Raw genomic sequence first — 21,843 nt, 5'->3', positions numbered from 1 at the left:
CCCCGGAGGGGGTCTGCTGGACCCCCCCGGGCTCGTCCCCGAGGAGGCAGAGGCCCCGAGCAGCCGTGTTGCCCCCGTTCCCTCCGACCGCTGAGACCCGCCAGCTCGTTACACGCCACGGCTGCGCGGCGGCTCCCACCGGGGCGTCCCCCGGGCCCGGCACCGGGGAGGGGGATCCCGCGCTCCGCCCGCAGCACCGGGCGGCCCCCGCCCTCTCCTCCTCCTCCTCTTGCTCGTCCTCCTCCTCCTCCTCTTCCTCCTCTCCCGCGCTGCCCCCCGCGCTCCCGGTGCGACCCCCCCGCCCCGCCGCGCCCCGCCCCGGGCGCCCGCCGCCGCCGCCGCCCCCGCCCCCGCCTCCGGAGCGGGCGGGCTGGGCGGGGGGGCTGCACCGTGCCGAGCCGAGCCGTGCCGAGCCGCGCCGAGCCGCCCCCCGCCGCCCCCCGCCCCTCGCCGCGCCGCGCCGCGGAGGATGCTCGGGCCGTGAGCCCGCAGCCGGCAGCCCCGGCGCGGCGCAGCCATGGGCAAGGACCAGGAGCTGGTGCAGGCGGTGAAGGCGGAGGACATCGCGGCCGTGCAGAAGCTGCTGCAGAGGCCCAAGCCCGGCAAAGCCAGTGAGTGCGGCGGCGGCGGGGCCGGGCGGGGGGCACACAGCGAGGGGGGGCTCGCACGGGCACCGGCGTCGCAGCGGCGGGCGCGGCGGCTCGGGGCCGCATCCTAGCGCTGCTCCCGGGGCCCGGCCGCGATGCCGCCCTGCCCGCCCCGGAGCATCCCCGGCCCATCGCCGGCTGCGGCTCGTCGCAGGCGGGCGGGGACCGTAGACGTGCCGAAACCCCCGGCGGCGCCCCGGGAGGGGCGGGGGGCGCTGCCCGGCGTGGGTCTGAGCGTGCCGGCGGGGCTCGGAGCATCCCCGGGCGCTGCGCCGGTGCGGAGCTGCGGAGGGTCTCCCCGCCGGTCCCGGGGCACCCCCGGCGCGGTCGGGCCCCGGCCGGGCTGCCCTCGCTCCGTACCCGGGAGCAGCTCCCGACCCCCCGGGAGCCGGGCGCGGTGCTGCCGGGGCTTTGGGCAGGGTTTGCGGCCGGGCGCATCTGCGTGTGCGTGCAGCGAGTGTGGCCGGCCCGCGCGGGAGATGCGGGGCTCGCTGCCCGCGCCCCTCCGCGCGTGTCCGCGCTGCCGCGGGCGCGTGTGCGGCTGTGTTTGGGTGCGTGGGGTGTTTGCGTGGCGGTGTGTACCCTGGCATCTGTGTGTTTGGCTGGGCTGTTGGTGTTTGGCGCTGAGGGGGTGTTTGGATGTCGCTCGGCGGGTATCTCCCGGTGCATCCCTGCGGCTGGCTGTGCTCGGCTCCGCGGGTGCGTGGCCAGGTGTGAGGCTGCGGGGGTGTGCGTGTGGCTGTGCGTGTGCGTCTCCGGGCGTACGTGTGTGTAGCTCCGTGAGTATCTACTCGCTGTAGGATGTAAGTGCTCCGTCGAGGCGTTCCGCCCGGGACTGAATAATTCATGGTGCTGATGCAGCCGCAGGTTTCAGGCCTGGTGCCGGGGACGAGCTGGGGACCGTTCCTGGCTACGGACAGGGACCACGGGGGGCACTCGTGCGGCCCTGGGTCACTGGGCACACAGTCCCTCCATTGCTGTGCCCACGGCCCCTCTCTGCAGGGCCGGCACTCCCCAGAGGTTGGCACCCCTGGAGCTGTGCAGGGCTGGTGAGGTGTCCCCTGTCCCTGGTCGTGCAGGGCTGTTCCTGGCCAAGCACGGCCAGCGTGGTGTCCCATGTCCTGGTGCTGAGCAGGGTTGGCATGGCATTCCCCATGTCCCTGCTCTGGTGTTGCATCCAGCGTGTTCACGGTGCCAACACGAGGCCGGCATGTGTTTCTTCGTGCCATGCAGGGCTGGCGTGGTGTCCCCCATGCCCCCGGTGCCATCGTTGCTGTCACTGCTGAGGGACTGTGCAGGGCAGAAAGAACGTCCAGCTCAGAGCCCACTTCATCCCAACCCACTCCAGACACTGCTGCTGCCGTGGCCTCCTGGGGCAGTGTGTGGGTATGGGGACAACACCTGTGCCCAACAGTGTCCCCACACAGCCTTCTCCAGTCCCTGCTGGCCTGGGCTCACAGTTGGCATGGCTGTGGCAACAACCAGAGGTGCTTGGCTGCCACCACCTTCTCTGCATCCCTTCTCTGCATCTCAGCATTCTGCTGTGTGTCCCACGGCTGAGCCCTCTGGACACCAGGCAGGATGGCCACAGGGGCCAGGATCCCTGTGCCAGGATCACAGGTTAGGGACAAGGGACACCCAATGGGGCTAAACCTGGTGTTGTGGTGGATGCTCACCCCATTCCCTTGCTGGACTGCCCATCTCCAGCTCTGCTGGACCCACTGGTGCCAGTGCTGGGCTGTTCTGGGGCCATTTCCCCACCGGATCCCGCTCCCCCTGTGGCAGCGGGTGCCACGTGTGCCGTGGGTGCCGTGCTCCCAGCCCGGGGTGCTCAAGCACCTCTGGCCGTGGCAGCGGGGCTGCAGCGGTGCCCGGAGTGGCAGAGCACCGAGCAGGGCTGTCCCCACGCCGTGGCGTCCCCACGTCCCCTCCAAGCTCCGGTCCCACGCCTGCCTGCGGCGCTCCCCGCGCTGCGCGGCACCAGCAAGATTTGTAACTTAGCTCTGTTATCTGGATAATATCCTATTCATGTGGGGTTTAATAAACGAGATTTACAAAATCCTTGCGTGAATTAGCGCGGGTTGCTATGGTGACATGGGGCCCCGTTCGGTGTGAGTGTGGGTTCGGGCCCGGGCCGGCCGCAGCGCACACCGCGCCTGCTTCCCGGGCATCCATAATTGATGAGGTTGTCTGAAAGTTGCGCAAATCAGATGCAGGGATTTGGCAGCAAACTGTTTCCCTCCCCGTCCCCTCCTTCTCGGTGCTACCTCGAAGAAATGTGGTGACTTGGCGTTTTCCCCTCAGCTCCAGTGCCGTGGGATGGGATGGGACCGTGGGGTGTCTCCAGGAGCACCCGTGCCCACTGTGCCATCCTGTCCTGGGCATGCGGGGCTTCGGGCAGTGGGAGATGAGCCGTGCCATGCCGTGCCATGCAGAGGATCCACAGTTCCGTGGCTGTGGAGGGTTGCAATGAGCTGGCTCCTTCCCTGTGGGGCCGGCGCTGCCAGCAGCTCATCCACGCTGGGAATGGCTCCTGTGTGGTGCTGCTGGTGCAGTGTGGGACCTCCAGCCAAGGGTTGGATCCTCTGCCCCAGTTTCTCCTCCGGGCAGGCTGGGGGGCTCTGGAAAGCACTTCCACACATGGCAGCTTGGTGTGGCCAAGGAGGTGTCCCAGCACGTGGCCCTGCAGGACTCGTGTCCTGGTGTGCTGTTGGAGCTCTGGGGCCAGCTGGGGCTGGGTTAGCCACGCTGCCTGGCAGGGATCAGGGCTGGGCACAGGGCTCTGCATCCCCCGTGTCCTGCCACATCAGGGTAACCCTGGGTAACCCAGCCCAGCCTGGCCCCGCCGCCCAGGATGTTGGTGCTGAGGCCTGGGCAGCACTTGGTGTGCCCCCACTCCGGGCAGGAGAGCCCTGTGCCTGCAGTGCCACCTGTGCAGGGCTCTGCATCCTGCCCTGCGTGTCACTGGCAGCAGCTCTGCATCTCAGGGCTCGTCCTGGCCCTGCTGCCATGTGCTGGTCCTGCCCTGCCTGGGAAGGGAGCTCAAAGCTCAGCGAGAGCCCTCAGTGTCCTGCTGACCCTGGGTTGCCACCCTGGGATGTGAGTGGAGCTGCACTGGCTGGGTGGGGATGTTCCTTCACCGGTGCCCCAGGATTTGGGGACAGTGGGAAGCAGAGCCAGAGCGCCTGGGGCCATGGGCTCTGGGCAGGGCCTCACCAGCTGCCTCCTGCCCTCCTGTGTCCTCCTGCACAGTGGCCAGTTAATTCTGGGGTTTCTTGCCTGCACTTGATTGCATTCATAATCTGCTCTGATAACAGTATTTAATAAAACCGGGCTAATATGGCGCAGTTAGGAAATGCCTTTGACATTTTACAATTCAATTTCCATGCAGTAAAAGGCAGGGCAGATGCAAATCCAATTGCGGTGCAGTGCCCAGGGCACACGTGGCCGGCAGCCACCGGAGCTGCCCGGTTCCCCCGGCCCTGTGGGAAAGCAGGAGCCTTCCCTGGGAGGCAGCCACCCCCGACAGCTCCTGCTGCTGCTCCCTGGACAGCAGAGCCTCCCTCCTGACAGAGAAACCCAGGCAGGGATGAGCAGATGATGCTCATGGGAGCCCCTGGATGCTGCTGCCTCGGGGGCCATCCAGAGGTGCTGGGCAGGACATCTGCACTGGGAGGAAGGGGCTGGGGGGCCAGATCCTGTGGCAGCCTGGCCAAAGAGGTGCTGGGCCCGTGCATCCCCCGTGGCGTGGCCAGGCACTGCTCCCACGCCTCCCCCGAGCCCTTGGCAGGGACGAAGGGGCGGAATGCCAAGGGGACGGGCTGGGACCCGCGGGCGATGCCAGCGCGGGGAGATGCCGGAGCATCCCGGGCATGTCCCGGGCACGGGCTGTGCTCTGGGCTCTGCTGACAGGCAGGTTCCTCTCAGGGCCCGGCAGCTCCGGCTGCTGCCCGACCCATCCACGTGTCAGCGGGTCCCTGATAAACTTTTGGGGTTTCCAGCCCGCGTGCGAAGCCTCGCTCGCAGCAGGACTTGGCAGGCGGGTGTGGGCTGCTGCGTGCCAAGTTTCCTTCCAGAGGGGCACGATTGCTCAGCCTGGGGTGGCTTCTCATCATTTTACAATTCTTGCCTCTGTGGCTGGGCCGAGCTGTGCATGCAAACCCTCCCGTGCCCCCTGGCCCCAGCACAGCCCCGTGTCCGGGCTGGCCGCAGGGTCCCTGCCCAGGAGGGTGCCCTGGGGACCCGGGACAGTTGGGCACTGCCATCGAGGAGCAGCGGGCCACGGGCCGGCGGCTCCGTTCCCAGCTCCCTCGCTGGCCTGGATTTTCTCTCAGCAGTCCCAAATTCAGCTGGCTGGACACCAAGCAGCCCTTTGGCAGCCCCTCGTGCGGGGCTCTCCCACGGCTGCACGAGGGCCTTGCTGCCCCTGTGCTGGGGGGTGACACTGGGGACGTGGCAGGGCCAGCTTCACCCGAGGGTGACGGTGCTGGCACTGAGCAGCTCTGAGTGCTGAGGGTGCCCCGAGCTTCTCTCCACGGTGCCTGCCAGCCCATGGTGGTTTGCAGTAGCCAGGCTGGCGTCTGGCTCCTCTCCTCCTCTCTGCACTCCGTTTAACCCTTCCTTCCCCTTCCCCGCTGCTGGCAGTGGCTGTGATCAGTGCCCTGCCCACCTCGGTGTGCCCAGGTGCCCCCAGCCCCTTCCCTCTCCCCGCATGTCTGCAGCAGCCGTGGCAGCAGTGTCTGGGGATGGCAGCTCCGTGGTGCTGTGCCAGGGCCCGGCTGGTGCCAGAGCAGTGCCGGGTGCCCAGTGAAGGCATTCCTGGGCTCACGGCAGGTGGGAGCTGTGGCAGGGCTGGTGGGGGGAGTGCTGGAGGGAGGGCACAGCCCTTGGGTGGTACCTGAGGTTGTTTCCCACAGCAGTGTCTGTCCTGGTGCTGGTGCTGGCTGGTGTGTGCTGGGAACGGTGCTCAGCACTGCTGGGAGAATGTTGGAAAATAAATGTGCTGATATTTAATGAGTGGTGCTGGTCCTGCTGGGCCAGGTTTCCGTTCCAGTGAGGGCGAGGCATTGGGAAGCAAAACTCAGGAGTGCCTGTATGGACACTGTTGTTCTGTCACTGTTCTGTGTCCTGTTCCTGGCCGAGCGTGCTGCAAGGGAGGGCCATGCCCAGCAGGTCACCGAGCCAGCGTGCAGCACTGATGCCACCTCTGCCCTGGCTCACCATCCTGTCGCACACCTGGGGCACGTGGGACTTGCCCTCCTGGTTCTCCTCTGCCCAGAGGGATGGGCCAGTGCAGCCCACCTGGCACAGGAGTGATGCCACCCGCGGGATGGCTCATTGTGCCGGGCTGAGAGGGATCTTTAAGCTCTAATGAAATGTTAATAGTATTTTCCAACTCAATACGGGACTAGAAAATGAGGTGTTTAATGCTGGGCTCTGCAGCGACAGGAGCAATCAGCCTGAGAAATGGGAAGCTGGGGTGCAGAGCCAGCCTCGCCTCGGCCTGACAGCCCCGTGCTGCCGGGACTGCTCCGGTGATGGATGGGCACCGGGGCTGGCACAAGCCAGCGGTGGGGCAGCGCAGTGCTGGGAGGGCACGGGAGTGCCAGCTCTGCCCGGGTCTCCTTGGATGTCCCCACCAAGGTCACTGCCTGGAGAGCGCCGAGCAGATGGAGGTGGCTGTGGGGCCGGGGTGCCCTGGGGCACAGCAGGGTGAGGGGACCCCAGCGCTGTGCCCTGCCATGGTTGGTGTCAGCTGGAGATGGTGCCCAAGCAGCCAGCACAGGCTCTGCTTCTCGACACTCGAGTGGCTGGGTGCTCCTCCCGTGTGCCCGGGTGTGCCCCTCCACATCCCTGTGCATCCATCGCTGTGACCGTGGGCACGAGTGCAAACTGTGCATGCCCAAGCTCCTGAGCATCCTGTGCATGCCCAAGCTCCTGAGCATCCTGTGCATGCCCCAGCCCCTGTGCATCCTGTGCATGCCCAAACCCCTAAGCATCCTTTGCATGCCCAAGCTCCTGAGCATCCTGTGCATGCCCCAGCCCCTGAGCATCCTGTGCATGCCCCAGCTCCTGTGCATGCCCCAGCCCCTGAGCATCCTGTGCATGCCCCAGCTCCTGTGCGTGCCCCAGCCCCTGAGCATCCATGTGAACATCGTGTGCATCGCGTGCAGCGTGTGCATCGTGTGCCCGAGCGCCTGTGCCCCGTGCCCCCGTGCCCGCGGGCTCTGCGCTGCCCAGGCCGGTGCAGCCTCCCGCCCGGCCGGCCGTGGGGCCGCGCCCCGGGCACGGCCGGCTCGTGGCGGCGACAGCCGCTGATCCCTTCCAGATGTGGCCGCCGGAGCCCCGCGCCGCCTCCTCGAGAGGCCCCGCGGGTTCCCGGCCCGCGGGAGCCGCGGGAGCAGAGACAAAGCGGCGGCTGCCCGGCTCCTGCATTGCAGCTGGGCTGTTTACGGCAGCGCGCTCCCCGCAGCCCCGCGGCTCCCCGCAGCTCCCCGCAGCTCCCCGCAGCCCCGCGGCTCCCCGCAGCTCCCCGCAGCTCCCCGCAGCTCCCCGCAGCCCCGCAGCCCCGCAGCTCCCCGCAGCCCCGCGGCTCCCCGCAGCCCCGCGGCTCCCCGCAGCTCCCCGCAGCTCCCCGCAGCCCCGCAGCTCCCCGCGGCTCCCCGCAGCCCCGCAGCCCCGCAGCCCCGCAGCTCCCCGCAGCTCCCCGCAGCCCCGCAGCTCCCCGCAGCCCCGCAGCTCCCCGCAGCCCCGCAGCCCCGCGGCTCCCCGCAGCCCCGCGGCTCCCCGCAGCCCCGCAGCCCCGCAGCTCCCCGCAGCTCCCCGCAGCTCCCCGCAGCCCCGCAGCTCCCCGCAGCTCCCCGCAGCTCCCCGCAGCCCCGCAGCTCCCCGCGGCTCCCCGCAGCCCCGCGGCTCCCCGCAGCCCCGCTCCCGCTCCCGCTGCCGCTCCCTGGGCGCGCCCCGCGGCCGCCTGAGCCCCGGTCCTGCCCGGCCCTGCACCGCCCCTGCCAACCCCCTCCCTGTGCCGTGCTGGGGACACTGGGACCCTGGGGACACTGGGGACCCGGGGGACACTGGGGGACACTGGGGACACTGGGGGACACTGGCGAAACGGGGGACACTGGGGACAATGGGGACACTGGGGACATTGGGGACACTGGGGACACTGGGGACCCTGGGGACACTGGGGGACCCTGGGGACCCTGGGGACACTGGGGGACACTAGGGACCCTGGGGACACTGGGGGACACTAGGGACCCTGGGGACAATGGGGACACTGGGGACACTGGGGACACTGGGGACCCTGGGGATAGGCCTGGCTGCATGTCCCTGCTGCTCACCCACCCCGGCGGGCACCGGCACAGCGCTGAGCCACCGGGCCCTGTGCCCGCAGAGCTGCCCGTGCCCGTGCCCCTGCTGCCCCTCCGTTCCCTGAAGCAGAAGGTGGGCACGGTGCCCCGCCGTGGATGAGGACAAGCGACAGCTCTGAAGGATCACGTTTGAAATAGAACCTGGGGCCTGTTTCACCGTGCGTGGCTGGCAGCTCAGAGCCCGCGCTGCAGCAGCGCCCGGAGGATCCCATGGGTCTGGACCGCCTGCTCACAGATGTGCACACGTGTGCACACGCTCAGGGCACACCAGGAGCTGATCTGGGCTGCCTGCTCATGTGTGCACACGTGTGCACATGCTCAGGGCATCCTGAGAGCTGATCTGGGCCTCCTGCTCACAGATGTGCACGTGTGCACACGCTCAGGGCACACCAGGAGCTGATCTGGGCTGCCTGCTCATGTGTGCACACGTGTGCACACACTCAGGGCATCCTGAGAGCTGATCTGGGTTGTCTGCAGGTATCGCTGGCCATGCAGAGGGGTGAGGAGGGGAGGATGAGGATGAGGATGGGGATGAGGATGAGGATGAGGATGAGGATGAGGATGAGGATGAGGATGAGGATGAGGATGAGGATGGGGATGAGGATGAGGATGGGGATGGGGCAGGATGGTCTCTGCCCCAGGGTGGAGGTGTGTAGGGTTTATCCAGCTCTCTCTGCTCCCGTGTCCCGAGGAGGTGCGGTGCCAGCCGTGCTGGGAGGGATGAATGGGCAGACACAGGTGACAGTGGCCCTGAGCAGCCACATCCCCATCGCTGCCATGCCATCCTCGCTGTGCCAGCTCCTTCCAGCCAGGGTGATTACTGAAAATTACCTGTTTGCCACAGGCTGGCAATTAGGGCTCCCTGTAAGCGACACCAACATTCATTTCCGCGGAGACGAGAGTGGGCGTGCGGCTGGCACCGGGCACGGCGGGCGGCTGCCACGCTCGGTGCTGGTCCCACGGAGCTGGCACGGCCCCTCATGTCCCACCCGTGGGGACAGGCAGCGCATCCCTGCCTGTGCAGCTCCTGCCCGTCCCTGCTGCCCTTCCCCGCGTTCCTGGGTGCCCTGGGCAGAGTCAGCAGGGAGCCCCTGCTCAGCAGAGCCCGGTGTGCTACTCGGGGGGCTGGCACTGCCCCAGAGGGGTCCGGCTGATGCAGCGTGGCTTGGCCTGGCTGCACGGTACCACACGGCAAAGGTCAGGCGAGGATAGGACTTGGGAATCCAGGGAGACAGCGGGGATCTCCACGGGAGCTGCTGCTGGCTGCTGGGTCCCCTGGGCAGCTCCAGCCCTGGTGGGTCAGCTCTGCCCTGGGAACATCCGTGCCCCCTGTCCCCGCCTGCCCCCAGGCTCAGCCCCGCGCCATCCCGTGGGACTGAAAAGTTTCCCTTTTGTAAAAATAAAAGCATCGCAGTGGAGTCCCCGCTGCCTCTTGAAAGCTGCATTTCAGCTGCTTCCTGCAGCCCCGGGGGACAGCGCTGCGAGTGACTCAGGCTGCCAGAGCCCAGCCAGCCTCCAGTGCGGATTCGCCACTCCCTGAAGAAGGCCGTGCCAGGGACGGGCATCCGGAGCACCTGTACCTGTGCTGGGCATCCCCTAAACTGCCTTGGGATGTGGGGAATGGCTGGTGATGGGCACGGGGGCACACAGCTGTGGGTGTGCAGCTGTGATGGGCTGCTGTTATCCAGCTGTGGTGGACACTGGGAGGTCCAGCTACAGTGAGAGGTGTACGTCCAGCTGTGACGGGCAGAGGATATCCAGCTGTGTCCAGCTGTGGTGGGCAGCAGATATCCAGTTGTGATGGACATCGGGATGTCCAGCTGTGACGGGCAGCAGATATCCAGCTGTGATGGACATCGGGATGTCCAGCTGTGACGGGCAGCAGATATCCAGCTGTGATGGACACCGGGGTGTCCAGCTGTGGTGGGCAGCAGTTATCCAGCTGTGCTGAGCACTGCTCTGCGATGGCTCCATCCCATCCCAGGCACCTCTTAGCCCCAGGCAATCCCTTTCCCTGCACAAGGAGCTTCCCGGTGCATTATTTATACAGTCCCGATCGATCGGAAGATGATAACGGCTTCATTAGCATCCGAGCATCGCCGGCCCCGGCGCCTGACACGACCTTGGCTGCAGGAGTACAGCTTTTCCCTGTCAGGACCAGCTCCCCGGTGCCACCCTCATCACCAGCCCCAGCCAGGGCTGCTGTGGCTGCCTCAGCGGGGTCCCCACCATGGCCCCTGCCGCCGTGGGGACCCCATCCTCGCAGCGAGGAATAAGAGACCCCCATGCCAGGGCTCCTGTGCAGTGCCCGTTGTTTGCGTGGCGCTCGTTAGCAGGGATATAATTAAGAGCAGCTATTTTGGATGCTTCCTTTATCCGGCAGCTCCCAGCGATGCCGCTGCAGGATCCTCCCCCCGTCTCTGAAATAGGCGCTTGCCTTGAATGTCTTCCCTGTGGATATTCACTGCTTCGGGGGTCCTGCTGTGTTTGTGGGGGGCACACGCAGGGGCCCAGGCGCCCACGTGAGCTGGGGAGTGGGGAAGCAGCAGGGATGGGGCTGGAGGGGAGCGGGGTCACAGCAGAGGGGTGAGGGAAGGGATGGAGAGGAGGATTTGGGGGGGTTCTCCAGGCTGATCCGCTGCCGCCACGCTGGGGAGGGGGCAGCAATGCTTTCCCCTCATTAAGTAGATGTTGATTTAGCGGAGGCTGGAGCCATCTGCTTGGAGCAGCCGCCTGCTGCCTGCCGGGGGGAGCTGGGTGAGGATGTGCTTCGTCAGCGGGGGCTTGGCCGGGAGCCCCCAGCCTCCGGCCGGGCATCGATCGCCGCTGGCGCTGCGCTGGCTGCAGACGCAGGGGCTGGCGCATCAGCACGTGAGGGGGTGCCGGGAAGGGAGAGGAGCCCCCTGAGGGGTCCCACCATGTGGGGCCGTGGCCTTGGGCACGTGTGCAGGGAGGGGATGGGGCAGTCGGGCACAGGGGTTTCACTGCAGGCTGCACTGGGGTGCCCAGAGCTGCGCTTGGCCGCTGGGGTCCCACCATGGCACACACCGGCCACCCGGGCACAGGTGTGTCCATACAGCGTGTTCTGGGACACCTGGGCAGCGACTGGGCACGGGGGTCTCCACGTGGCACGTGCCGGGATCCCCGCTTGGGCACGGGGGTCTCCACGTGGCACGTACCGGGATACCCACTTTGGGCATGGGGGTCTCCACGTGGCACGTACCGGGATCCCCGCTTGGGCACGGGGGTCTCCACGTGGCACGTACCGGGATCCCCGCTTGGGCACGGGGGTCTCATCCACGTGCATCACAGTGCCCAGAGCTGTGGTTGGGCATGGGGCTCTCCTCACGGCCTGCTCCAGGACACCCAAAGCAGCTGCCAGGCACCGTGCCAGGAGCCCAGGTGAGGCGTGCCTGGGCCCTGGGCTCGGGCAGGTTGGGCTGCCCGTGCACAGGCCCTGCACGTGCCGGTGGCTCGTGCGTCGCCCGCGCCGCGGTGCCCGCCGGGGCCGTGGCTGCGCAGGGCCAGCAAGGAGCTCGCTGCACACGCAGCGCCAGCCTCAATCCAAGCGTGCTTGAGCTCCTGCAGTGCCTGGCTGAAGTGAAGGCATTTCTGGGAGCGGTGCAGGGCCGCTCCCCGCGGCGGTGCTGGCTCTGGCTGGTGTGGATGGCAGGCGCCGCGGCTCCCGGTGCGCACCGCAGCCGCGGCTGGCAGCCGTACCCGGCGGTGCCAGCTCCTGCGTGTGCCCCCCTCTCCCGGGCCTGGCATCGTGCTCCTTCCCCAGCGTGTTGGTGGGGTGCAAACTGCTCTGAGAATGGTGGAGAGCTGCTCCACGAGACACCGGGGGAGCCCTGTGATAGCACGTGGCATAACCACCGCCTGAGCAGCCCGTGGGGAGCCACGAGGGGACACTGGGGTGTCCCAGGATGGTGGCAGGGCTGTCTGAGCAAGGACGTGCCAGCCCTGTGCCAGCACCCTCCTGCTGGCATCTGGTTCTGCATGGAGAGGGCAGGATGGTGGCTGCAGGTGCTCGGTGGTCCCTCAGAGAGGACAGCCAGGAACACACCGGGTGCTCACGGGCAGTGTGAACATGAAGGAGCTCTGCTGTTGTCCCCACTGTGCCCATCTCCTCTTGTAGCCGATATTTTTAATTGGAAGCACTCAGCTCCCTTCTCTCTCTCTTGTTAGTGGAAGAATTTTCCTTGTCATTAATTCCCAGCCATTAATGAGCTCTCCTGGCTCTTGTTGCCCCCGGACAGGCTGCAAGTCTCACTGTGGACCTGGTGACCAGGGCACCCATCCTTCTCTCCTGCTCAGGGAACTGGCACTTTTCTGGGAGCCCAGCTGGGCTCCGTGCTCCAGCTGCCTTCGGCACGCTGACGGCCACTTCCAGAGCTTTAAGGAAAGTCAAACCACTGCATGGCTGCAAGTCACTGACTAAGCACTTGGCACGGGCAGTGATGGAAGTGCTAAACAGATTTTGGCAGCCGCAGCCTCTCCTGCAGGTGCAGGGAGGAAAAATTTGCCGCTACGGTGCCTTGGGGCGATGGTGGTTTGGTGATGCCGAGGGTGACACGTGCCCGGGGATCGCCAACGGCGTCAGCACTGCACCCTGGTGCCCGGGCATTGCCCCATCCCAGCCCCTGGCTGGGATCAACCCCTGGGAAAGGCCAGGTGCTGCCGAGCTGCTGACAGTGTCTGTCCATCTGTCCGTCCATCCCAAGGACCCGTTAGCCGGAGCGGGGCCCGTCTCGGGGCCGGAGGTTGGAGCCAGGGCCGGGCACGGTGCCGCCCCTGCGCCCACAGCTCCTTTTGTCCCTGGCCCTTGGCATCCCTGGGGGCAGCCCGGCCCCTTCTCCTGGGAGCTGGTTCTTGGCGCGGGGCGGCAGCGGAAGCGGCGCTGGGCTCCTCTCCACCCGAGCTGAATGCCACCTTTGTTGGGGACGCTGGCGGCAGCACGGGGCTGGCGGGGACTGGGTCAGTCCTGGTGGCACAGGGGCTCTGCCCACCAGTAATGCCCAGCTCTTCCCAGGGGAGCACGGGGATGCTATGGCAGGGATGGCATGTGGGGGTTTCCGTGGCTTTCCTGTCCCTCCCTACACCCTGGGGACCCTGTGGTGTCCTGTCGCTCTCCAGGCACCTTGCAGTGCTCCTGCTCACCCCACAGGAGGCACCTCATGTGGGAGGAGAGCCTGGGGACCTGGTGGCTGGCTGCTGTGGCAGATAGGACCCGTCCTCTGCATTGTCACCTGCCACACGGGCTGTGCCAGCATTAGCAAAGGTCCTGCAGCTCGGAGAGCTGGGCAGCCCTGGGGTGCAGCAGGAGCCAGCTCTGGGTGCCAGAGCCTCTGTCCTGGCCCATCTGCGCTGCGTGGCCTGGGCAGGGCTGGCTCAGCCTGGCACCGCTCCCCAGGCTTGAGGGTCAGGGCTGGGCACAGCCACCCCTCCTGCTGCTGCTGCCCTCCGAGCCCCGTTTGTCCATGCGGAGGCTCCTGGGCTGTGGCACAGCCCTGTGTGCAATAATTCCATAAACACGGGGACACTGCCACGGGGACATGGAGGGGGAGAGAGCAGGGCCACGGCCAAGGTGCACAGGGAGTGTCTCTGGCCCCACATTCCCCTTTTCTGTCTGAAGCAGCCCCTTCCAGCCAGCTTCTCCCAACCGGAGCTCAGCTTGTCCCTGCCTTTGCCCATTGTCCCTGCCGGGCCATGCAGCCTTTGGGTCCTCTCCCATGGACTCGGGGCTGTGCTGGAGCTCTGCTCGCTGTGCTGGGCTCAGGGGCTGCTGTGTGGGTCCCCACCCGGGCTCTGCCCTGCTGCTCCCACCCTCCTCCTCCTCCTCCTCCTCCTGCTCCCGCTCCCGCTGTGGGAAGAACAGCTCGCTGGAAAGCCTGAGTGGCATTTTTCGGGTAAATCTTATGTAAATCTGGCTCCGTCCTTCCTCGTGCTGCTAATTGGATTGCCCCGGCGCGGTTTAATTTCCCAGCAGTGCTGGGGGGGCTGGGGGCACAGGGGAACGGGCTGAGCTCTGCCCGCCGGGGGCTCCACGGGGCTGTTCCAGAGCCCAGAGCCCAGAGCCCAGAGGCAAACCAGGGGGGAATGGGCAGAACCTGGTGCCAGGAGGAACCCCCAGGCTCTGCCACCTTCAGCAGGGACCCCCACCCTGAGCATCCTGAGCTGCAGGGAGCTCCATCCTCGGTAGGCAGGGAAACCTGGAGCTGCCAGCACGTCACCTCCCTGCTGTGCCCCGCGTGCCTGCACCAGCCACCTCCTCTAACATCCTGCCCCCCTCCCTCCCTTCCAGAGCTCCTCGGATCAGCAAAGAAAGTCAACGTCAACTTCCAAGACACGGACGGGTGAGTGGGAGCCCAGGCCCGGCTGTGGGTGCTGTGGGGTGCATGCCAAGGGTGCTGTGAGCAGGGGTGCAGCTGCTGTGGGGGTCCCGAGTGTCTGTGTGGGAATGCCAGGCTCCCCGAGCTGCCAGCTCCAGTGCCAGGGCTCTGGCCCCCAGCAGCCCACGCGGCTGAGCCCTGGAGCAGCACCAGAGGAGGCAGGGGCAGGGCTGTGCCCCACATCCCAGCACGTTTGTCCCAGCCCCGTGGGGCTCCTCGGGAGCTGTGCAGGGATCAGCCCTGTGGGGTGCCGGGTGGGAGAGCCGTGACCCCGCCAGGCACCGGCGGCGCTCCCCAGCCACATCCAACGCAGAGGGGCCGCGGTCACCCCCGCTAATTGCACTAATGAGGCTGCAGGGAGGCAGCCGGGGCCCTGCACAGGACGGGGCTGCCGTGGGAGTGCTGCTGCTGGGGCTGGGCAGCAGCTGCCCCCGGCTCCCCCTGCCCCGAGATCCCCGGCCCATGCCCTGGGGACGTATGGGCACAGCAGCCCGGGTGCCTCCTCATCCTCCTCACCGGGGTGGTGGCAGCGGGCATCCCCTGGTACCTGCCAGCTCGTGGCTGTGCCGGGGGCAGTGGGGCATCGCCCCGGGGGCCACCTCACGCTCCGCAGAGCCAGCAGCCCTCAGGAGGGCCGAGCACCACGGCAGGGCTGGGGGGCTGCAGGCAGGGCCCAGCTCGGATCCGGCTCCTGGAAGGTTCAGGGGGTGCTGAAGCAAAAGGGGAGCAGCCTCCAGATCCTGGAAAGGATCCCCCGGGATCCAGGCTGCAGCCTGGCTGTGCTGTGCTCTGGGTGGGCTCAGCCGGCCCCGTGCCTCAGTTTCCCCATCCCAGCAGCGCTGGCTCGGTCCCGGCTGGCAGTGCCGTGGCTGAGCGCCGTGCTGGTGTCCCCGCGCTGCCCACGGGGCCGGTGCCCGGTGCCCTGCTCGTGGCCGAGGTGCCCGAGGGAAGCCCCGAGGAAGGCTGCGATTTGCACCATCTTGAGCGGATTTGAGCAGGGCGCCGGAGCGGAAAACGTTGACATTTCCCAGGCAGCCGTCGGGCTCGTTCTCCTGTGCGGGCTGTCTGCTCGCATCGCCGCTGCCCGCCGGGGATCGCGGCGGTGCCGGAGCCCGCTCCCCGCGGGGCCGCGTCCCCTGCCCGGGGATGGTCACCCACACCTGCCCGCGGGCGGCCACAGAGGCCAGCGTGTCCTGGGGGCTCCTGGCCCTTTCCCATGCTCCGGTGGCAGCGGGGTGGCCCCGGGGAGGGGACGGGGACGCCGTGCGCGGCCAGGAGCGGAGCGGCGGTGCCAGCTCGGAGGATGCCGCTGCCGGGAGCACAAGTAGGTCAGCTCCCGGCTCGCTTCCCGGGCGGGAGCTGCGAGGGCAGAGCAGAGCGGGGCCGGGGGCTTTCCCCACCCCGCAGCCAGGCCCGACCCCGGGCAGGGCAGCGCTGCCATCTGTGCTCGTGGCCGCGCTGCTGGGGCCAGGCTGGGGGAAGTGGGTCAGCGGGGAGGGGGCTCCCGGCACCCCCACCCTCAGTGGGCACCCCAGTGCCTGCCCTGCCCTGCCCAGCGGGGGCTCAGCATCCCCAGGAAGGCAGCAGCTCTCACCCCAAAACCTCTCGGAGCCGCTGGGGGTGGCTTTCACGGAGGGCAGGGCGGCCCCGGGCTGCTGCAGAGCTGCGGTTTGAGGCCACGGTGCTGGGCGGGGGCTGGCAGGGCTGTGGAGGGGACGGGCCCCTGACACCCCCTCGGTGCCCAGGTTCTCGGCTCTGCACCATGCGGCGCTCAACGGCAACACTGAGCTCATCTCGCTGCTGCTGGAGGCGCAGGCTGCCGTGGACATCAAGGACAACAAAGGCGAGTGCCCGGCTCTGTGCCCCGCTCAGGCTCTGCCCGCCGGGCTGGCACACGGAGGGCTCACGGCTCCTCGCCCCTGCAGGCATGCGGCCCCTGCACTACGCGGCCTGGCAGGGCAAGAAGGAGCCCATGAAAATGGTGCTGAAGGCGGGCTCCTCTGTGAACATCCCGTCGGACGAGGGCCAGATCCCCCTGCACCTGGCAGCGCAGCACGGCCACTACGACGTGGTACGGAGGGGACGGGGTTGGCGAGGGGGTGGTGCCAGCCCTCTGCCCCTGCCCTCACCCGGTCGGGGTCCTGCTTGTCCCCAGTCGGAGATGCTCCTGCAGCACCAGTCCAACCCCTGCATCATGGACAACTCGGGCAAGACGCCCCTGGACCTGGCATGCGAGTTTGGCCGGGTCGGGGTAAGTTCTCCAAGGGCTGGGTCCTCCTCTGGGGACTGGGAGGGGACAGGGGCACTGGGCGGTCCCCAGAGAGGGGGACAGGGACACTGGGAGGTCTCCAGAGGGGGACAGGGGCACTGTGAGGTCCCTGGGGTGGTGACAGGGACACTGTGAGATCCCCAGAAAGGGGGACAGGGGTACTGTGAGGTCTCCAGAGGAGGACAGGGGCACTGTGAGATCCCCAGGGTGGGGACAGGGGCACTGTGAAGTCCCCAGAGAGGGGAACAGGGACACTGGGAGGTCTCCAGAGGAGGACAGAAGCACTGTGAGATCCCCAGGGTGGTGACAGGGACACTGTGAGATCCCCGGGGTGGGGACAGGGGCAGTGTGAGGTCCCCAGGGTGGGGACAGGGGCACTGTGAGATCCCCAGGGTGGTGACAGGGGCACTGTGAGGTCCCCGGGGTTGCTGGAGCAGCTGGAGGGGCACAGGGCTGGCCGGTGCTGGGCTGTGCGGTGTCCTCACGGCACAGGGGGGCTCCGGGCGCTGGCGGGGGGCCGGCGGGGGCCGGGGGCCGCAGCCCGGGGGGCGGCCGAGCCCCCTTGCAGCCCTGCTCCGTCTGTGTTTGCTGAGCCAGGTGGTGCAACTGCTCCTGAACAGCAACATGTGCGCGGCGCTGCTGGAGCCCAGAGCGGGGGACAGCGGCGACCCCAACGGCACCAGCCCCCTGCACCTCGCCGCCAAGAACGGCCACATCGACATCATCCGGTGGGTGCCGTGGGCGGGGGGCAGTGCCAGCGCCCCCCATGCCCCGCTGACCCCACCGTGCCCCGCAGGCTCCTGCTGCAGGCTGGCATCGACATCAACCGGCAGACCAAGGCGGGCACGGCGCTGCACGAGGCCGCTCTCTGCGGCAAGACCGACGTGGTGCGGCTGCTGCTGGATGTAAGGGCTCCCCTCGGCACCCCCAGAGCCCCCCGGGCACCCCAACCCAGCCAGGGGCTGTGGGAAAGGGGGTGACCCCGCAGCTGGAGGCACGGAGCAGCTTGTGCAGTCTCCCAGGGAGCAGAGCTGAGGGTCCTGGGGGGACACACCAAGGAATTGAGGGTCCTGGGGGGACACACCAAGGCACTGAGGGTCCTGGGGGGACACACCAAGGCACTGAGGGTCCTGGAAGGGACACACCAAGGCATTGAGGGTCCTGGGGGTGCACACCGAGGGGAGAGGGTCACAAGTGGGGTACACATGAGGGTCTGAGAGCTGTGCCCTCCAGCTGCTGGTCTCCTGGTGGCCTAGGGAGTCACAGGGGTGGCAGGATGGGGACCGGCCTCTCCCAATCCCTCTCGGTGCCGTTGCAGAGCGGGATCAACGCCCACGTCAGGAACACCTACAACCAGACCGCCCTGGACATCGTCAACCAGTTCACCACCAGCCAGGCCAGCAAGGAGATCAAGCAGATGCTGCGGGGTAGGGCTTGGAGGGCACAGAGTGGCACGAGGGGCGCCGGGCTGGGGTGCCAAGGCCCGCGGGGTGAGCGGCTGGCGACGCTGCCCTTCTGCCCCGCAGATGCCTCGGCAGCTCTGCAGGTCCGGGCCGTCAAGGACTACTGCAACAACTACGACCTGACCAGCCTCAACGTGAAGGCCGGGGATGTCATCACCGTGAGTGCGGCCGGGGGGGCCGGGGACAGCCCGGTGGCAGCGCCAGCCCCCGGCCCGGCCCCTGACCCGGCGCTCCCGCAGGTGCTGGAGCAGCACGCGGACGGGCGCTGGAAGGGCTGCATCCACGACAACCGCACCGGCAACGACCGCGTGGGCTACTTCCCCTCCAGCCTCGTGGAGGCCATAAGCAAACGAACAGGCAAATAATCCCCCCTCCAGCCCCGGGGAGCCCTGGCTTGGCCGGGTGGGGACCGGCGTGCCGGGGGCTGCAGCGGTGAGGGCAGAGCGGGGCGATGCCCCTCACGCACGTGGGGTCGGTGTCCCCGCCGTGGGCATGGGGACGGTGCCCAAAAGTGTGTGGGGTCGGCGTCCTCATTGTGCCTTGGGGCCAGCGCTCCCATCGGCGCAGGGTCCGTGTTCCCGTTGTGTCTGTGGGGTCAGTGTTTTGGGGGACGGTGCTGGCTGCCCTGGGGTGCTCCGGGGTCAGCCCTGGCTGCCCTGGGGCTGGGGGAGGCGTTGGAGGTGCCGGGAGGTTGGTGCATGAGGGGTGTCACTGCACTTTGGGGGGACTGGCACAGCAGTGGGGTCGCAGGAGGCGGTGCTCAGGGTCCGTGCAGTGCCAGGGAGTGAGGCTGTCACACGGAGACTGTCTTTGCAGCCAGGGGCCATCTCAGGGATCGGCCCCCGTGCCCCTGCCCTGTCCCCATCCCCATCCCCACTGTCATCCCTGTAGGCTCCTGGCGGGCTGTGCAGCCCACTGGGGCTGGGACACTTCCCACTGCAGACAGAGCTGAAAGGTCCCACATCAACCATCCCACCCCAGCCCTGGAGTGGATCCTGGGGCAGCCACACCACAGGGACACGGGCAGGGATTGGTGGCACACGAGCAATGCCTCAGGGCAGTGGCAGCACAAGCGGCTGCCGGCAACTCCTGGAAGCTCCTGGTGCTGGGCAGGCAGGGGCAGAGCCACCCTCCGGGTGTGGGTCGTGTGCCAGTACCAGAGGTGCCATCTGTGACTGCTGGGCTGTGCCCCGTGGCTCCAGGGCTGCAGCTGGCCCACAGCAGTGCCGGCCAGGCTGTGGGGCTCTGTGGCCACCCCACTGACCACAGCTGGCCCACAGCAGTGCCAGCCAGGCTGTGGGGCTCTGTGTCCACCCCACTGACCACAGCTGGCCCACAGCAGTGCCAGCCGGGCTGTGGGGCTCTGCGGCCACCCCACTGACCACAGCTGGCCCACAGCAGTGCCGGCCAGGCTGTGGGGCTCTGTGGCCACCCCACTGACCACAGCTGGCCCACAGCAGTGCTGGCCAGGCTGTGGGGCTCTGTGGCCACCCCGCTGACCACAGCTGGCCCACAGCAGTGCCAGCCGGGCTGTGGGGCTCTGTGGCCACCCCGCTGGCTGCGGTGGGGCAGCAGTGTGGGGTGCAGGCGCTGTGCCACGGCTCAGCCCCGGGCACGGAGCCGGTGCTGCTGCCCCTGCCCGCAGCCCCGCTGCCCCGGGATGGCCCCGCAGGGAGCAGGGGGTGGCAGCCTGGCTGGGAGCACCCCGAGCGGAGCCGTGGGCTGGCACGGTGCCCGTGTGGGATCTGCGGGCTGTGTGCGTGCCCTGCGCCGGGCTGTGCGTGTGCTCAGCTCCCGCTGCTGCTCCTCGCTCGGCTCCGCATCCGCTGGGTCTCGGTTCTGGCTTCTCCACGTCCCTTTGGTCGCTTCTTTTTTGATTCGCTGCCTTTCCCCCCTTTCTTTTCTTTTCTTTCTTTTTTTTTTTTTTTTTTTTTTTTTTTTTTTTTTTTTTGGTGGCACTCAGCGTGTCTCTATTATTTTGATTCTTTTCATTTTGTCTCTTGTTATGTTTTATTATCAGGTTCATGGGAGACTGTAACAATCCCCCAACACTTCCAAAAGATCCCGCTCCCGGCTTACGGGGCTGCTGTGCTAAACGGTGACGCCTCGTCCCATCCGTTCCATTCCCTGCCTCCACCTCCACCTCCACCACCACATTCCCATCAGACTCTTTTCAGTTCCTTTGGCTATCACAGGCTCTCCCCTAGCAGTGCCGACGAGCCGCGTTACGGACAAGGTAGTTCACCGCTCGCTTCGTGCTCTCCATGGATTTTCCTTTCTTTCCCTTTAAAGCGTGTGTCGAGTCTTTTCTCTCTGCTCGCCCTCTCGCCCTCACCGGGGGGCTGCAGGCCGTGTGTGTGTGTGTGTGTGTGTGCATGCAGCGTGGGGCTGCAGGCCGTGTGCGTGTGCATGCAGCGTGTGCATGCGCGTGCATGCGTGCGGCGGGGGTGCCGGGGTGGCACGGGCGTGCCATCGCTCCCCACGCCCGCTCCAGCACCTGCCCGAGGCACAGCCACCCTGCCCACCCCAGTGTGCCCCGTGCTCGTGTCCGGGTGCGTGGGCACCCCCAAAGCGCTCAGGGCCTGTGCCGGGCAGGGCTGGCAGCGCAGTGCCACGGCTCTGTGCCACGGCTCTGTGCCACGGCTCTGTGCCACGGGCTCGGGGACCCTCTGCCAGCCACAGCTCCTGCAGGGCCCGGCTCTGAGCAGGCAGGGCTGCACGCGTGGAGCTGGAAGGGGCTGCGGCTCTGGGGATGCTCTCGGGGCTGGCTCAGCGCAGGCAGAGCCCGGCTGAACCCTGGGGACCGTCCCCGGGACACAGGCAGGTGACGGATGCCAGCAGTGCCCAGGGGCAGGGGCTTGCAGGGGCGCAGTCCTCGATGCCTCGGGCAGGGGTCTGTGCACATGCCCTGGTGGCAGCGGCTGAGGAGGTTGTGCGGGGGGCACTGGGGCCGTGCTGGCACTAGGGACAAGGGAGCACTTCTTTTCTCTGGGGCTTTCTCTCCTGCTGGGGTGGCATGGAGCTGCACAAGCCCAGGCTCCTCTTGGTGTGACTGTAGCATGTGCAGCTCAGGGATGTGCCAGTCTGATTCAGGGGGGCCGTTTGTCCCCTGCTGTGCTCCTTCAGTGACTTTATCACCTTGTACCCTCTGCCCCCTGCTACGGTTGGTGCTGTTGGAGTGAGCAGCTCCGTGAACAGAAGTGGCTTGGTTGGCAGTGGGGTGACAACGTCCCACAGCTGGTGGCAGGGTGGCAGTGCCCCGTGGCTGGCAGGACAGTGGCACAGCCATGGCAGCACTGGCTCTGTAGGGCTGTTGTCCATCTCACCTGATGCTGTTTTCCCCCCTGCACTCGGAGCTGGGTGTCCCTGGGGCAAGTGGGACCTGGCAGAGGTGGCCAGCACAGTGAGCTGGTGAGGAGCCGTGCCCTGGGGTGACCCTCAAGCTGTGCCCCAGAGGAGGGCCAGCTCCTCTCATCCACTGCTGTGTCCCCTGGGTGTCACCAGGGTTTCAGCACCCGGTGCCTGGTCCTGCACAGCTCCCGTGTCCCCACAGATGGGTGCAGGCAGCTGCAGGGACATGGGGACAGTGGGGTGGGGACCCTGGTCCCCACTGCTTGAGTTTGCCCGGCTCCCTTTGCTCCCTGTACTGGGTCATGTCCCCATCCCATCCTGTGAAGGGATGGCACAGTCCCTGTCCCTTGT

At 67.5% G+C, this 21,843-nt stretch overlaps 1 protein-coding gene across 2 annotated transcripts in view; it reads left to right on the top strand.

The window, feature by feature from the left end:
* The first annotated feature begins 444 nt into the window (after positions 1 to 444).
* The window catches only part of CASKIN1 (CASK interacting protein 1), a 30,251-nt gene continuing 8,852 nt past the window's right edge, over positions 445 to 21,843 (top strand). The window contains exons 1-11 of one of the 2 annotated variants that reach the window (XM_031506099.2): positions 445 to 611; positions 14,322 to 14,373; positions 16,155 to 16,252; positions 16,335 to 16,480; positions 16,565 to 16,660; positions 17,276 to 17,406; positions 17,475 to 17,583; positions 17,997 to 18,105; positions 18,205 to 18,299; positions 18,381 to 18,498; positions 20,162 to 20,377. In XM_031506099.2, coding sequence (XP_031361959.2) covers positions 518 to 611; positions 14,322 to 14,373; positions 16,155 to 16,252; positions 16,335 to 16,480; positions 16,565 to 16,660; positions 17,276 to 17,406; positions 17,475 to 17,583; positions 17,997 to 18,105; positions 18,205 to 18,299; positions 18,381 to 18,498; positions 20,162 to 20,377 — 1,264 coding nt within the window. In that variant the 5' untranslated portion in view covers positions 445 to 517. The remainder of the gene's footprint in view (positions 612 to 14,321; positions 14,374 to 16,154; positions 16,253 to 16,334; positions 16,481 to 16,564; positions 16,661 to 17,275; positions 17,407 to 17,474; positions 17,584 to 17,996; positions 18,106 to 18,204; positions 18,300 to 18,380; positions 18,499 to 20,161; positions 20,378 to 21,843) is intronic. The other variant, XM_077786920.1, reaches the window with a different exon arrangement.

This window comes from Lonchura striata, chromosome 16 (genome assembly GCF_046129695.1).
Source record: "Lonchura striata isolate bLonStr1 chromosome 16, bLonStr1.mat, whole genome shotgun sequence".
NCBI classification, from domain to species: Eukaryota; Metazoa; Chordata; class Aves; order Passeriformes; family Estrildidae; genus Lonchura; species Lonchura striata.
Note: the sequence above shows the minus strand (reverse complement) of the source record. Positions and strands in the feature narration are given on the sequence as shown.